The sequence below is a fragment of the Anoplopoma fimbria genome, chromosome 6, assembly GCF_027596085.1.
Source record: "Anoplopoma fimbria isolate UVic2021 breed Golden Eagle Sablefish chromosome 6, Afim_UVic_2022, whole genome shotgun sequence".
Lineage (NCBI taxonomy): Eukaryota > Metazoa > Chordata > Actinopteri > Perciformes > Anoplopomatidae > Anoplopoma > Anoplopoma fimbria.
This window is the reverse complement of record NC_072454.1, coordinates 23,161,965-23,179,152: the sequence shown is the minus strand read 5'-3', so window position 1 is coordinate 23,179,152 and position 17,188 is coordinate 23,161,965. Positions and strand designations below refer to the sequence as shown.

At 40.8% G+C, this 17,188-nt stretch overlaps 2 protein-coding genes across 3 annotated transcripts; one reads left to right on the top strand and one right to left on the bottom strand.

The window, feature by feature from the left end:
• The first annotated feature begins 2,625 nt into the window (after window positions 1-2,625).
• On the top strand, window positions 2,626-7,559 carry csgalnact2 (chondroitin sulfate N-acetylgalactosaminyltransferase 2). Of its 2 annotated transcripts, none has more exons than XM_054599620.1 (8): window positions 2,626-2,778; window positions 4,781-5,631; window positions 5,725-5,941; window positions 6,113-6,214; window positions 6,315-6,493; window positions 6,602-6,696; window positions 7,098-7,179; window positions 7,260-7,559. In XM_054599620.1, exons 2-8 carry the CDS (start codon window positions 4,980-4,982, stop codon window positions 7,550-7,552), a joined length of 1,620 nt encoding a protein of 539 aa, XP_054455595.1. In that variant the 5' UTR covers window positions 2,626-2,778; window positions 4,781-4,979; the 3' UTR covers window positions 7,553-7,559. The 2 variants fall into 2 exon arrangements, with proteins under 2 accessions (XP_054455595.1, XP_054455596.1); XM_054599621.1 differs by lacking the exon at window positions 2,626-2,778 and adding an exon at window positions 4,479-4,625.
• Window positions 7,560-7,564: 5 nt separating this feature from the next.
• sec23ip (SEC23 interacting protein) lies at window positions 7,565-17,150 on the bottom strand. Its single transcript, XM_054599618.1, is given in 19 exon segments — window positions 7,565-9,428; window positions 10,006-10,168; window positions 10,252-10,434; window positions 11,019-11,121; window positions 11,548-11,703; window positions 11,790-11,957; window positions 12,045-12,140; window positions 12,372-12,542; window positions 12,763-12,860; window positions 12,952-13,160; window positions 13,710-13,851; window positions 13,948-14,037; window positions 14,549-14,669; window positions 14,744-14,833; window positions 15,002-15,195; window positions 15,323-15,524; window positions 15,691-15,887; window positions 15,890-16,195; window positions 16,873-17,150. Coding segments are annotated over 19 exon segments (2,904 nt in total). The 5' UTR covers window positions 17,006-17,150; the 3' UTR covers window positions 7,565-9,346.
• Between the last annotated feature and the right edge of the window lie 38 nt (window positions 17,151-17,188).

Here is a 17,188-nt window from a genome sequence, read left to right as displayed (position 1 = left end):
TCATCTACCAAAAGTTATTAAGTTTTTGTGGAGCAAGTAGCCTTTGTAAGCTGTTTTTGCACAGTTTATAGACGATAGGGGCTTTTATCGGTAAAAGAAAGTCAAGATTTTCATTTCTAGTAACAAAATAATCACAACTGTGGCCAAACAAGTGGTTAAGAAAAGCTGGTCTAGGGCACAGAGCAGGTAAAATAACACATTCATAAAGCATATTGGAACATTTCTTTAACCCATCCTTAATCATTACAATTACAGTCTAGTTTCCGAATATCAAACAATAGTATTGCCGATATCATGTAAATGTAATTCCTGATTACAAAACTGGAAACACTTGTTTGGCCACAGTAGTGATTATTCAGTTTCAAGAAAAATTACAATTTCACAAAGACCTTTGTTATAACAGAGGAAATCAACAACACCTGTGGGTGAGCACTTAGCCAAATGATAAGCATATAGGCTCTCAAACAACATCAGGAGGAAAGAAAAGGATAGTGGTGAATGGACAGTAGGGCAACAGTAACTTATAAATACACAATGCCCACAATAGAGTGCTTCAAGAATAAGTATTAAAACCCCAAAATGGTTTAGCACTTGAAATAAGGTTGGTCTAAATGTGTTGGAATTAAAGCTACTGTGAGAAACTTTCATTTTGCATTGATTTTCACTGTAATTGTTGACAATAGCAGTAGTATTTCTGTGCAAAAGAGTCCCTTTAGAAAACCTCTAATTTTACTGCATCAGGGTCCATGGGGCCCAGCTGCGTGGTGTTAGTGTTGACTCCCAGTGGGGACTGGGAGAGCAACGATGGGAAGCTCATCTCCTGGCTGTAGGTGGAGCTGCTGTTGCCAGCTGCAGAGCTCTCTACCTTATGCCGGAGCTCTGACTGCAGGTCAAAGGCAGCAGCAAAGCCGGATCTGGGTCTGTCTGCAGCACACTGGTCACTGCCGGAGGTCCCCCTGGATTCTGAGCTGTAGGAGTTTCTGGAGAACGGGCATTATTTCCACTGATTTCATGCTGAATCCGACACGGTGAGAATAACAATATAGAACATATCCAAACGTCTCACTGAATGTCTTGTTTTCTTATGTAGGTCATAAATAGTCATCAGTATTAAATTGAGACTGTTTCATTAATAGTTTAAAGTTTCTCACAGTAACTTAAATGCCCCTCAAAATTCTGACAACTTTATTTACTTTGTTTCATGTAAAGTTGCAGGTGGATTGAGAGAACTATGGAAGAGACTTCAGATCCTGCATATCTTTGTCATTTTATTCATGAACATTATGCAATTTTCCGCCTTCCAATGTTATGTATAATTATGTTATGTATTGTTTTATGCTTTTCACTTTAACTGTAACTTTAATATAATTTTTTTTAGATATGCAGCCTCAATGGATGACATCTGTGAAGAATCAGAGCGTCATACAGAAACATGAGAGAACATGTTCTCTGTGCTGAAGCTCTGAGGTAGGATATTATTCGTCATTACCAGCTGTGTTGTGTTTAATGTTGTTTAATTTTGAAAGCGTTCATCGGCCACATGTACATGTCATAGTATAGCATGTCGAAAAATGACAAAAAATTGTGGTAATATAGCATGTCAAAAAAATCATAAAAAGTCATAGTATGGCATGTCAATAATAATAGTTAAAAAGCCATTGTATAGCCTTTTGAAAAAAATCATTGTGTACAATGTCAAAAAAGTCTAAAAGATGTCATTATATAGTATGTCTTTTAGACATGCAATATATTTGATATTTTTTATGACTTTTTAAGGAGTATCATAATATGAGTTTATAAACATGTTTTTAGGGAAACTATACTAGGAGTAAAATGTTATTTTAAACGTACTTTATTATGAATTTCTCAGACTTACTATGGCAAGACTTTTTGATTACCTTTTAAGACATATTATGAACTATGATATAACTTTTTTATACATACTAAACTATGAGTTTTTATGACTTTAATTACCATACTATGGTATGACTTATAGACACACTATACCATCACTTTTTTTTTTTACATCCCATATATACATTAAAGCCCCTTAATGCCCTAAATTGACCCACAAAATTATTAAAAAGAGACCTTCAATGTCTTTCAGTCCAATGGTAACAAAGGTTGCAATCCAAATAGATATGTGAGAGACTGGTCATAACGCTGTCCTTGTTGTCTCAGTGATTTCCACATAATGTGTACTGGGATAGGCTCCAGACTGTCATTCTTAATGGGAATTAATGAAGGAAATGACTAAAAATAGAACCTAATGGGAACATTTCCTGGTTTACTCTATGCACCATAGTGATAACAGATGTCACGTTTGAATATTAAACAAGTGATCCGTCTACAGTTAGAGCCCACTTAAGTAGTAATTCAATTCAGAGTTGTCAGCCAGTGTACCATCGCAGATAAGAGGTTTGTTTTACCAGTTTGCACAGAGAAATACGTTACGAGCCCCATTAACTAAAATGATAAGAAATATTTTGTTTATGTTCACGGTGAAAGTGTTGATTAAGACATTTAATCATTTTATATCCTATAACAATGATAACTTTTTACTGATAATAAAACGTTTCTATTATGAACATGGAGCTTCAGCGTGTGAGATGACGTCAGCGAAGCTCCCATTGGTTGGCTGTTGACCGGAAGTACTCTCAGATCCACTCTGTTCTCTCGGCTCCGTGGCATTTTGCGGCACAGGCTGTCTGCTGCAGCTGGTTTTACACTTAACTCACAGCTGTAAGCACAGGCAGGCATGGACAAAGGCGGAATTATGTGAGTAGTTGTTTGAATACTATTCTGACTGTTTAGCAGGCTCTCTAACAGATATAGAATAACCCAATAGCGAATTGAAGCTCCGGACATCGCTAAGCTAGCTACATAACCGTGTCGACATCCGGTTTTGATTTTCAAAGTAAGTTTACATGCCATGTGTGGTATCACATTTTCCAGAGGGAATGAAAGTGCAGAAATGAGGTCAAGGACTTGTGCTCTGGGAAGCTACAACACAGCTTTGTATCCCAGAATGTGCTTGACACAGGTTGAATGCCAAATTTCAATCAAAATTTACTGTAAAGTGTACTTTCCGAAACTAAAAAGACTGCAGACCATCCAATAGTTGTTTTCCCCCTTATTAAAATGCCAACCCAATCAGATGATTTTTAATGACATGTTGATAAATATCCGGTTGAATGTCTTGTTTTTAACACAACCCGCTTTTCCTGCTTAAGTAATCTAAGTCTTTAGTAACAAGTAAATCAATTCACTAGAACTTACAAATCCCTGTTAGTGTATGAATGTGTAGTCTTTATGAGTTAACTTCCACTACGACTGTTAATTAAGACATGGGATGCATTCATACCAACACAATGATATTAATGTCAAACCTGTACTTTAGGTTTCAGCTAGTCATGTGTTGCAGATATCTCTGATCCTAGTTCTTTGCAGCTAGAAAGAGACAAAGCTCAAATATAAGACGTAGTGGTCTATAAAGTATTGACTATTATGTCAAAGTAATGACTAGCAGGAGGTTAATGTGAAGTTCTTCCTTGTGTGTGAGAAGGGTGTGTCTTGAGAAAAGTTCCTTGTGACATTGAAACACTGACTCTTTTTAATAAAGCTATGCAGAGGTGATAATGAAGGAATTTCCTTTTTTCTTTGGAAATTTGATGTTTAACTTTAAGTGGGAACTGGACATTTTGCGGACTTTACACTCTGTAAGCTCAGTGTCTGTCTCTGTTTGCAGAACTGTACCATGGGGCAAACAGTTTGGAAATGATGACTTCCTTTTTTGAGTTGTGGATGGGCTCTGTTAAATTTTGCATTAAAACCACCCAGCAAACAGTTTTTGTTATTGTTTCCTCTTTTGTGACTGAGACGTAATCAGGTGGTAACCCCCTCTGTGAATATTTCATTGGACTCAGAACCCTGCTGGTTTTAATTAAAGCCATTGTTGGCCTGATTTACACCTTTTGAGGCCAGGCGAAGACTACGACTGTCAGGGTTGAAAAACAGCATTACTTTGTGTGCTGAGGGCTTGAGCTTTAGGTTTGACTGTGTGACCTTCAGGAAACAATTGTGTGTGTGGTATGTGGTGGATAAGATGTGGTTTTAAAGGCTCCATTCCGGCTACTGACGACTTCGAGTGGCTGGCCTTGTATGAGATCACTTTACCATACAAGTCACAACATAATCAGGAATATCCCTTCAAATACTGTGGTTTTTGTAATATATATATATTTCCCCCCATGGTATGTACTTTCATTCAACAAGGTTCCTCTTTTTCTAATTGTTTAGCTGCTCAGGAGTGTCATGCTGTTATTTTGAAAGTAAGCCGTTCAACCGGAAGTCAGTGTTTAGTAGCTTGCTTTGGAGCTCGTCCACCAGTTTTCCCCTGTGCTGTTGTTTAGCTTAGACAGCTAGTCGCCGTGTGTTAGCTCTCCAAGTGAAGCTCATTTCTTTCCGTCCATGTTTCTTCAGGTTTAAATAAAATCTTTAGTATGTAAAATCTTAATAGAAGTTGGACACAGAGTGAGCACGTTGCTACAGAATATTTTTTTTATTCAATGCCTTTAATTGAATTGTGACTGGCAGGTTGATCAATAACCAAGGTTCCTTGAATGGTAACACGATGTTGTATTATTAACTGTTATTGTCTGATTATCTTGTAATAATCCCAAGTGTTTTATCCAAAAGGCTTCACAAATGGCTCCCTCCCTGTATAGTAAAAGATTTGTTGTTTTATTGTGGATTTCTGATATTTTATTTTTTGACCTAGGTGATCATCGCATGGATTTAGCCAGGACCAATGTATGAAGACAGCTATAGGTTGGAGCCAAGAAACAAGACCATCAGGGTAAAATGACATAAAGGCCCCTCTAAACCTCTAAGATGATGTGCAGAAGCACAGTGTAAGTAATGTGATCAGGGGGGAAAGGGAATGCAGACTTGCCAGCTATAGCTTGTATTCAAGCGTGATGCCCAGGCGGGGGTTGACGCTCCAGGGCCGGGTCCGCTGGCTCTTTCTGGGCCTCTTCCTGCTGCTGGTGCTGCTTCTATTCGCATACCTGCTGGAGTGCACCCCTCCAGCAGACGTCAGCCTGGCCCTACCCGGCCTAGCAGGGGAGACCTACGGGAAGGAGTACTACCAGGCCCTGCTGCAGGAACAGGAGGAGCGCCACCTCACCCGTGCCACCAGTCTCAAGCGCCAGATTGCCCAGCTCAAGCAGGAGCTGCAGGAAATGGGCGAGAAGCTAAAGCTCCTGCAGGACAAGAAGGAGCCCCCTGGGGTGCAGGGCCTGGCCGAGACCAAAGACCAAGAGCCGGGAGATCTGCTGGAGTACCTGCACTCTCAGATCGACAAGGCTGAGGTAAACACAGGGGCACGCCTCCCCAGCGAGTATGCCCTGGTGCCCTTTGAGAGTTTCACTTCGTCCAAGGTGTACCAGCTGGAGATGGGTCTGACGCGGCACCCAGAGGAGAAACCTGTCCGCAAAGACCGCAGAGACGAGCTGGTGGAGGTCGTCGAGGCTGCGCTGGACATTATAAACAACCCTGATGAGGAGGATGGTGTAGAGGAAGACATGCCGATGCAGAGACAAACCTACACAGAGGGCCACTTTACTGAAGGTAATGTCTACACTACCTGGCTACAGACCAGTGAGGGATCACTGTTACTGATGTGCTTTCTCGGAGAGACCATTGTTTTTGTATTTTTCACAGGACTGTACAGGACGGAGCGAGACAAAGGGACTCTATACGAGCTCTTCTTTGCCAAAGAGGGTTCCAGCAGCTTCCGTCATGTCACGCTCTTCAGGCCTTTTGGTCCCTTGATGAAAGTCAGGAGCACATCTGTAGAAACATCAGGAATGATTATTAACATCATTGTGCCGCTGGCAGGCAGAGTGGAAACTTTCTCACAGTTCTTACACAACTTCAGGTGAGAATGAACCAGATACTGTCGCTGTTTGTTAGACATGAACCAGCATGTTCTCTTGCAATGCTTGTTTAGTAGACAGGATTGAACAGATTTAAACATTGTTTTGCGATTAGATACAATGTACAGATGTTCTTGTAATTCATTTTAAAAATGCATAATATATGTTTAAAGGGAGGTGTGCATACAGAAGGACAGACGAGTACATCTCACAGTGGTTTATTTTGGGCCTGAAGGTCTGCAGGAGGTCAAGGCTTCTTTGGAGAAAATGTCAAGGTTTGTCCTTTCACTTACAAAGAGTTTTTAAAACGTTTGTGCTGGTCTTGTGGTAGTAATGTGTTGTTGGAATTGAAATCTACCTAATTTGTATTTTCAGGGAGGAAAGCTTCTCCAATTACACTCTGATCCCGGTGGACGAGGAGTTCTCACGAGGCCGTGGTCTGGATATCGGAGCCCACGCCTGGAAGAAAGGCGACGTCTTAATGTTTTTTTGTGATGTTGACATCCATTTTACACTTGAGTTCCTTAACACATGTCGTCTCCATGCTGCTCCAAGTAGGTTTTTACACATAATTACTTATATTCATTGTTTTAATAGTCCTTTTGTTTACAGGTAGACTGTCACCAAATGTACTAAGTTGTTCTTAACTGTTTGTTTGGTAGATAAGAAGGTATTCTATCCAGTGGTGTTCAGTCTGTACAATCCTGCCATAGTCTATGGGAATTTGGAGCTGGCTCCACCAACTGAACTCCAACTGGTAAGGAATCATTTATCTCTTAATGGTATTTGTACAAAAAGTATTTAAATCTGTGGTCTTTAAAGATCCCCTCCACACATGTTTTTAGAAATTAAAAACAGTTGGAATTGTAATTTTTGCATCTGATGTGGTTTTTTCACAACAAAATTCCAGCTACTTTGTTAAAAGTTATTACTACTGCAACTGCTTACGTTTCCACATCACACCTGGTGTTGCATACTGGGCTATGATGGGCTTCCAAACTAGTAGTAATGTTATGAAATCATCTTGTATACACGGCACAGTGAAGCTAAAACATCCGATGAAGTAAACAAGAAGTAGAAAAAGGACATAACTAAATTATTTACTTAAATTGTATACTTCATTTTAAATTACTATTGTACAATTCTCTTTTCAAATAGATTCACAAAAAAGATGCTGGATTCTGGAGAGATTTTGGCTTTGGAATGACGTGTCAGTATCGCTCAGATTTCCTAAATATTGGTAAGCACTGAAGCAATTAATAGTTAATTAAATGTACTCATAAACAACTGATGATGTTGACTTAACTTTTATTCCTCCAGGTGGGTTCGATCTTGAAGTCAAAGGCTGGGGTGTGGAAGACGTTCACTTGTACAGGAAGTATCTCCGGAGCGAATTGATAGTGATTCGGACGCCAGTTTCCGGTCTTTTCCACCTCTGGCACGAGAAGCAGTGTGCAGACGAGCTGACTCCGGAGCAGTACCGCATGTGCATCCAGTCCAAAGCCATGAACGAGGCCTCCCACTCGCACCTGGGCATGCTCGTGTTCCGGGACGAGATCGAGTCTCACCTACGCAAGCAGGCCTTCAAGACTCAGATCAAAACAGAGGACTGAACGGGCCTCCTCATTCCCATCACCATTCCAACGTTAAGCCTGTGAGGTGCTGACATTACTATTGCACTACAGCAAAGACATGTTTACATGGATCCTTCTGCATTTCACCGCACAGCTGTAGACAAATGAATGTACAAAGACAAACATTAACCAATGTGAATCTTTACAACATGGTACAACAGCAGTATCAAACACAGATACACAATCGACTTGCTGGATGAGAACTAACAAGTAATATATCCCGTGGATTTAGGTTGACGTTGTGTTTCATGCCGTTAATATCTTGGGGAAACATGACTTCTCATTTAGCCATTTTACCTGCTTCCAACACTGCAGCTGACTTGCAGCCAGTTTCTTCACCATTATCACCTTCTGCTTAACGAGCTTTCGCTGCTGAATGTGACCTCAGCCAGTCGAGTTCAGCTGTTATTGGGGATTTCTGCCTCCCCTCCCAAAAAATATCAAACAAGATCAAATACAACTGAAACAAAACAGTTACAAAAGGTTAATAAGTCCAGCTATACAACTATTTATTTACTGTTGACAAAAGGAAAAATAAGGAGGTGCACTTTGTTAAAATGGAGGTTTTTAAAAAATGGAAGTTGACCCCACGACAACCAGTACATTTCTGAACTGTGCAAATTGAGCGTGGAAGCAAATTACAATCTTTGCTGTTACAGTATATTGGCAGTTGTGTATGAAGTCGTCCTGTTAATATTATATTTATATGTTGTTTCAGAGTGGCAATGTGGTTAAAAAAGGGAACTATTTTTATGTATTGTATGCGAGTCACTATCTTCCTTTGCGGAAGACAGCTTCTAAGTGATCGGTTTAACAAGAGAAGCATGATTTAATAGATAAAGAGCCAGGAGCAAAGATTTGCCTATAGCATGCAGCGCTATGATATCAGGTCTATGTGGACCAGTATTATTGTCTAAATAACATTAAGATTTGTCAGTTACGCCCGCTGAGTGTGACTCACAACGTTATGATTCCTAATACTGGAATGAGTTTGAATGTTACAGCCCCTCTTGTAAATACTTTTTCTAATATTTCTGTTTCATTCTTGTTAGTTTTACACGACTAACTGCTTAAAGTGACATGAAATGTTTTTCAATTTTTGTTCCATCTCATAATGAGAGGATGTTGCAGCTGAACAGTTCAGTCACAGAGGTTAGAGAGGCGTGATGTTAATAAGAACAGCTGTCAAAATGTAGAGCTGGCAAGAAGTGCTTTATTTTTCTCACAATCAAAGCAGGTTATTCTTGCATCTCATCCTGTACTGTATTTTAATTTCATGTTTTTGCTAATAATACAGCTTTTTGTAGATTTACATTTTCCTCACCCTGCAGGAGAAATGTTACATGTCTTCCTCTCAGCAGTACATAACAATTCAAACAAAGAACCTGTGCAAGGAAATGATTTATTTTGAAATTTTGGCCATTAAATAAAACTTACAGAAGGCTACATTAAATGTTAAGTCATAGTCATTTCTGCTGTTTGCATTGCTTTGATTATACATATTTTCAGTAAACTTGATCATTTCTATAATTTATACTATAAAATGTAATATCAAACATGCCTGTGTCTTTGAATCTACAAGCTCATTTGTATGTTTCTTAATTTAAGACAAATGGCATAATACAATTGTATTATTCATCTGTATACAATAAACTACATGAATAGAAAATAAAAGAAAAAAATAGAAAAATTAAAATCCAGGTAAACCGACATGAAGTAAACCAAATGGAAAGTTTCAGACAGGCTTCTTTTCATCTCCGGTACTTCATTGTATTAATGTGCCATCTGTTCTGGATGGATCCCCATGGTCTTGTAGATCTCTTTGAGAATGAGCAGAGCTGTGTCTTCAGATTGCCTACAAAACAACAGAAGAGTTAATACAAAGGATTTACCTTCATCTGCTAAATTTTTCATTTGATTATTCAAACCCGTGTTAAAAAGGTCCAAATGTGTGCTGTTAAAAGGCCTATTAATATGAAAAACACCACACTCAATGTTGAGAATAAAATGTGAACATGAATAGTGAACTTCGAAAAACCCCAGATAATTATCAAATGTCAGGGTTTTTTTTTTTTTTAAAACAATTGTACAGCTGGTCCAATTGGAACATGGAAGAAGTAGTTATTTTTCTTGAACTTTTGCAGCTACAGCAGCAAAATACTATTTTATTATTGAGAAGAACTGTCGAAAAATAAAATAAATCAGTGCCAACAAGTCAATCCGACAAATAGTTGGATGCTGGAACCATAACATTATTGGTATTTTTGTTTCAAAATAATTAATTCATTTTTCATTAAAATTTCAAAATAATAGATACATTTTTCTGTTCATCGACTTATTAAGTAATCATTTCAGCTTTTGCAAATTGTTGGACGGACTGTAGTAAGGACATGCTGTGGTAAGAAGCATTAATGAAATGGAGGTGTCTGTACCAGTAGCAGAGATGACTCTGGAGGGCAAACAGGTACTCGTTGAAACTCTCGATGGGCTTCTCCTGCAGCACGTAGTCGATGCGATTCCCTCCATTCAGCATCCCGACCTTCACCTGAGGCTCCTCCTCTTTCGGGGGCTCAGGGCTCTCTTGGATCTTATGATCTTTAAGAAACCAGAGTGGAGTTATAAATATCTCCCAATACAGAAATGACTTGATTGAAGAGCCCGAAATCAGAGAAACTCACCCTCCTGCGCCTGCTTCTCCTGTTCTTCGATCTGATTGGCTACCATGGCCAGCTCGGCCTGAAGCTGGGCAGACGAGGTGTGAGCGCGAGCAAAATCATTGAGCGTCTGCCAGGCGCTCCTCAGGGAGCTGATAAAACCGTGCTTCAGGTCAGAGCCCATCCTGGTGAGACTCTCCTTCAGCTCTGAAACACAAAGAGATTCATTATTAAATCCATCAGCAGGGAGAAGCTTATCATAAGATTGATTGAGGTTTTTAAATTAGACCGATTACTGGCACTCCAACGAATCTACTCGAAAAACAGACACACCTATGTACTATTTACCTGACCGATTATTAGACATGTATTAGTCATCAAAATGAAACGCAAGACAAGACCAAGTGTCCACTTTTTCCTCCTCATAAGGTTATAAATTCAATCTAAAAAAAGAGACGCTTCATTTTAACCTTTGACTTTCTCTTTTAACAAAAGCAATTGCCAATATATTATGCCTTTGCACTTTTAATGTAAGAATAGAGTCTTTGTATTCTGCCACCACGGAAAACTAGGGCACTCCACCCATAAGGGCCACATTAGCCTGAACTGAGGACACAACATGCAGTAACACTAAACAACGACTCAGTGTAGGCTCTTATGTAACGAGATTTAGTATTTACTCATGGCAAACTTGAAATTGCTGGTAGCAACAGTAAATGAACAACAGTGGTCTGGTTATGTGGGATGATGCGAGCACAAACGTACGAAAAAAGAATCAGTGAGTGTCGTACCGAGATGAAGCCTCTTCCTCCCTTTGTGATGTGGAATCAAAACAGGCTTAAAGTCCATGTCTGGTATTATCATGGGCTCAATCCGGTATGCCACGGGGTCCAACTAAAGGAAAACGAGTCAAGTTATCAGATAGTAATGCATAAAGTGACTCGGCTTCACTGCTTTCACCACACTTTGATTATACTTTTAGTCTCTTAGTTTGTATTTTCATAGAGTAAATAATGTGTAGGGTTAAGGGGAAATTACCATGTTTCTATGGCTTTAATTTGTTAGACTCTTAAGGAAAAAAAAAAAAAAAGACTAATTCATTTGTAGGGTTATGGGGAAATTACTATGTTTCTGTGGCTTTAATATGCAACACTCCAAAGTGAAAAAGACTCATTTTAAGAATTACAGCAGATGCTTTTCCACACAACAATACTATGTACAGAAGAGAAAAATGCTAAAACTATAGTTGGTAAATAACCTTTAAGCATTTTGTAGCTTAATAAGCAGTAATTCCTTCAGGATGTAACATGAGCTGCATACCGGATGGTAAATATTGAAGAATCCCTTGCACGTGGGCAGCTGGTACGACTCCTCAATCTTTTCCACTCCTCTGACTGTCAGAAACATGCCGATTGGCGAACCCAAGGCAAAGAAATTAATGGGCTCAAAGTCCAGAGCATGGTACACCACTGACACCTGCAGAACAAATGTTGTTACTGTTGTTAGCCAAATTCAGAATCAGCTTTAACTTTATCCCTCGTTGCATTTGGTGTCATATCTACCTGTCCAGTGCCAACTTCAAAGTAGTTGTAGTCGACGTGGATGGAGTTGCCCACTGGAAGCTTCTTCACAGAGAGATCAGGAAGAGCTTCAGCTGCTGGTGGGGGCGCCGCGACCTGACTGACCTGACTGACCTCTTTGACCTGGGCCTTCTTCTCCTGGGCCGCAGCCTGCAAACGGAGACCGAGACACCAAGAGTGTGTTAATCATCACCAGCGGTTGGCAAGCCTCACAGGTGCTCAGGAGACTTCACGTACCTGCTTATTCACTCGTTCTTTGACAAACTTGGCGATCTTTTTCCTGGGACCCAGTGGGATTCCCATCTCTTTCAGGTCCTCAATTGTGCACATAAGCTGAAAGAGCATGACAAATTGAAACAGCCACCAACATCTTACAAAGAACATCAAAAGCTGTGCTGCTATCAAAATACCTCCCAAATTTCAATACTTAACTACCTCCATGACCTCAACATGTTATTTTTTTTTAAATGTTGGCCTTTTTGTAAAAACACAGACCGCCTTGACTTACTGATTTAAGGAAACACTGTTGACTTTATGACAAGAAAAGGAGGCTTTTATTCTTACAAAAGACTCAATGTCAATTTTCTCCTCATCAAAGGTATTCTTGTACTCAGACAGGCCCAGGTGTTCCAGCATGGCAGAAAGATCCTCAAACTCCTCTCCGTCTTCTTTGGGCTCCTCTTCCACAGCTGGAGAGGTGACGGCATTATTTCCCTGTGTAACGGCAGCTGCCACCTGATGTGAGAGGCGGAATTTACAATCATGAACTGCAACCCTTTTTTTGAAAATGATCCTTTATGCAGTTTATCAGTGCGTCAAAGAGCTGAAAATATTTCTAATCAGTGTTTAAATGCATCACATTCAGTGGGGAATTAAATCGCTGGGTTTTAATTGCAAAATCAGATGTTAAAAAGATGACATGTCATCGTTTATGTTCCATTAACTTGTGTATGACCTGTTTGGTGTCTCCATTAGCAGCGGGTACGATTGGCATGGTGAGTGCAGGAGAGCCATTCTTCTGATTTGACAACAGGTCAAAGAGAATCAAGGAACCTGCAAGTGCAAAGGAAAACCAATACATCCAGGTGAAACACAGAACAAACAAAGCCAATGTTGTAGCTCTAAGTATCAACTGGTGTGTTACCTAAACTGTGTCCGGACACTGATGTGCCTCCTCTGTAGTCTGGGTTCCTCACCATGAACAGGGCGTATAGTCTGTTAATCTCTTGGGCAACTGTGTCCATGATGGTCTGGCAGTAAGTCGGACTGTTGTAGAAGAGCACATCTAACAAAGTCTCATTTGTAAAGTGACGTAAACGTCCAGTGCTGGGCAACGTAATCTTCTTTATCCTCCTAGAAAGAGAAATAAGAAATGTGTCTATAATTGATCAAAACAAAAACATATATACTAGGATGAGTCTGGTGATGTTTTTGTTATTGTTAACAAATCCCACAAAAAGATCAAAACTAAATAGTGCAAATGGTTCCCAGCAAATGCACCATTTCCTCTTGTTTGAGTAATTGGGCTAAAGCTACAATGGCCAGCTGTTTCTAGCTTTTTAAAAATCTGAAACTAGTGACCTGTTTTTTGAGATGTTTAATAAAAATAAATGCATTTAGGGCTGAGGGCCACAGAGAGGTTAGGTGAGTCATAAAGTACTGAGCGACAGAAAAATTGCATTGTTGGGTTTGGTCTTTTCATTTGCTATCATTAAGAAAAACACACAATAGGTCCAGCTTTCCAAAAATGACCTTCTGTATAATTAACGTAAAACTGACTTTGAATGCACCCATCGGTCCACTGTCATTTTCACAAACATTATTAAAGGAGCATTAACTTTGGAGTTAGCATTGATCATCATCAAAACCTTCCACAGTCAGTGTTAACCGGCCTCTCCTCACCTGTCCACCCCTGTGGCATCTCCATGTAGTGCTGTGTGCCACTGGACAGGGAGGAACTCCACCCTGCTGATGGTGTGCTCATCCAGCGGATTCTTAAAGTGACTGTGCAGCAGCTTCAGTGACACGCTGCGGAAGTCGTCCACTGAAAGCACAGGGATTTGCACATTTTATTTCATAAATACTGTCACCGTGGAGGGTACACCAATTCTGGCAAACGGCACGATTGTTTGTTACTCACCACACTCCACCATGCTCCTGAACCTCAGGTCACACACAGGACCGATTCCATGCACCATGAACACAAGATGATCCACCTTTGAGAGCTCGCCTGAAAAAGATGCACAGGATGGAAATGTTAGCTACACAATCACTCATTACCTTATTAACATATGAGCATGCACCTAAAATCCAAACTGTACCAAATTATAAATAAGCTGCAATACTTTAACATCCAGAAATGAAAATGCATATAACAGTAAAATCAGATTTAACTGTTCCTCATAAAACAGATAGATGCCTTGTCTCACTTTATGGTGTCCTGACAATTTCTTTTTTTTTTTATGAATACTTTGAGAAAAGCTTTCTTGTTGGATCAATGAGCTTATTGTTTATTACCATTTACATGAGGAGACTCAAATGACATAGTAAATTACATTACATTACATTACAGTCATTTAGCAGACGCTTTTATCCAAAGAGACTTACAGGAAGTGTATTCAACATAGGTATTCAAGAGAACTACTAGTCACCAGAAGTCATAAGTGCATCTCCTTTCTAAATGCCAAGTAAGTGCCTTCACTTCACATTATATTAACTTGTGTACAGAGGAACTTGACTACCATCTGGTACTTCATCATGGTCATCATCAATGCCTCTCTTCACCACTCTGGGCCGGGTCTGCCCGTCCTGAGTTGTGCCCCACTCATCTGGGATGCAGGAGGGCTGAAACTGCACAATCACCTACAGAGGCAAACAGAACTCATTAAATTGAACTAATTGGATTAATCATTAACTGTAATCAGACAAGGGTTTACCTTTGGATTGTGCATGACAATGGTCTCTCCTGACGGGAACTCCAGTCTACGGTGCCACTGGTTGGTAGACACGGCTTTCTTATATTCTGCCTGAAGTTAAAGACATACTGTTTAAGTATATAAAGTGCTTTACAATACAGAAATTGCACATTAGAGTTGATAAAAAGTCAATGTGTTTTGCCTGGAAGCTGCATGATGTTGTCCCTCATTTGATTAACACAATAACTGGTTCTGGTCAAATGTAGTAGTGAGACAAACCTCCAGCTTGTCACTAAACTCCTCAGAGTAAGGAACAAAGCGACTATCCGTATCCCCTTTGTAGAACCAACTGCAGCGCCGGACCTCTGTGGGCTCCTCTTCCCAGTACACCGCAGTCCGCATGCGGTCATAGAGCTGCACGTCGTAACGACCTCCATCCGTACGTATGATCACATTTTCTGGGTCTGGTTGAACTGGAAGAACGAAAAGCCCACAAAGGCATTAGAGCATCACAAAGTTGGATTGCTCTGGGACATCACCGACATTGCCAGGGTTAGATGTTGTGATTTCTTTAGAGAAAAACAATCGGATATAACACACCTGAGTTATACGTCTCCTCTAGCTGAAGAGAGTCAATGATACTGAAGGGAAGCCAGACACTCTTTGATTCCACTTGCTTGCAGTAGAACCAGTGAGGCTGAACAGGCTCATAGACATTGTAATTGTATGGCATCATGGGACCAGCAGGAACTATCGCTCCGGCAGTGGTGGCTGTAGGCGGAGGACCTTGTGTGAGAGGAGGCTGAAGAGAGAAGGAAAAAAATCCTGATTATAAATTCCAATTCACCAATGATCATGGTTCATCAGACATATATCTGGTCCTCCGTAATTAGTAATTTAATTAACATAATGAGTTAATCGAGTACCTGACAAACACACCTGACAGTCACTGATTAGCTTATATCTACCTTTGTGAATGATGGTCCTGACATGGGGAATGTCTGTGGCGGAGAGCTCAGAGCATATGGGTTCTGCTGAGGTGTGTGTGTTGGCGGCAGGACCTCTGGAGCTGGAATATACGGACTGGCTCTGCTGCTGATGGGGGTGTGTCGGTATGGGTTATGACTCTGCGGCTGCATCTGGGGAGGCGGTGGGGTCATTGTGGTGGGGGAGGAGTGTGACGCCCCATAGGGCTCTGGTAAACGGCACCGCCAAACGCTGGAGGTGCAGGGTTCATTTGTGAGCCTGGATGGGGTGGTGGAGCCATGCTGACACTGCTGGGAACAGACACCGGACCTGTTGACGTCGGGGCTGCTGACAGGGCCGGCGGTGGGCATGGCGACTGGCCGATGGCTGCAAACGGGTCACTGCTGGTGACGGGGCTGGAGAAGTAGTTGAACGTGGAGGGGGCCTGTCCATTCCCAGAGGTCTGACCTAGAAAGCTGTCTTCTTCTCCAACATCAGTGGAATCAACTAATAAATCAAAGCAGTCATTTTAACAGTGATCACATGTATTTGTTACTCTAAAAAGGGACATCCGAAACAATTGATACGTTCAAACACAACAGAGGAAGTGGACATTAACAGTAGGGCTTCAGCTAGCGATTATTTTCAGATGTCTAGTCCATGATATGACAGAAAATAAAGAAGAATGGCAATACACATTTTCTAGAGTCCAAGGGGACATCTTTAAACATCATGTTTTGTTCAGCAAAGCTGCAAAGACATTCTATTTACAGTGAAACTCATATTACTGACTTAAGCAATAGATGGATTATCAGGTTTGTATGTTGAGAAAGAGGAAACGTGTTTTATACAACCCAGGCTACAGCAAAATTCAGCTAATTTGGCAGCAGTGTTTTTAAGAAGGGCTTTGGATTGATGGATGTGGCCAATTTAAAGACAGAAAATGTGTTTGTGGCTGCAAATGCTCCTCTTGTAACATCAGAAAGGGTTCAGTGACCAAAACACACCACTGTCAATGAGGCTAGCTTCTCTCACACACGACTGTAAGCTTACACACGCTGTTTCTTTCTGTTTCTTTACACTACATGACAGCACAGGAACCTGGTCAGCTAACCTAGCTAGCTTAGCATGCTAACGACACCGCTCATGTTTGGACATTTCCTCCAGTCGGTATTTCGTCTCACCTCCTGACAACACCGCCGGACCAGAGGCCTGGCTCACCGGCATGAAGGGCAGGTTGAAGTTAAACTCCGGAGCTTCGCTGAAGAGTAAATTCGCACTGTTGTTGGAAACATTATTATTCTTCCTATCTGCCATTTTCACCCCAGACTCACACGTCGCCTCTGCTGCCGCAGCCCGGCCGTGAACGACAGGTTTCACTGACGTCTAAAGCATCGACAGCAGCTGTATTAACCCAGCAGACTGCCTCACACACCGTCTATAGATCTGCTAAATCCACGTAGGTCCTTTGGTCGTGGCTCGTTGGTGGCAGGAAGAATA

What these genes read in the sequence shown, in the direction of transcription:
- csgalnact2 (XM_054599620.1), top strand. Translation starts at nt 4,980, where the DNA reads ATGCCCAGGCGGGGGTTGACGCTCCAGGGCCGGGTCCGCTGGCTCTTT. An exon ending in TCGTCTCCATGCTGCTCCAA is followed by an intron (nt 6,494 to 6,601) that starts GTAGGTTTTTAC and finishes TTTGTTTGGTAG; the next exon opens with ATAAGAAGGTATTCTATCCA. An exon ending in CACCAACTGAACTCCAACTG is followed by an intron (nt 6,697 to 7,097) that starts GTAAGGAATCAT and finishes CTTTTCAAATAG; the next exon opens with ATTCACAAAAAAGATGCTGG.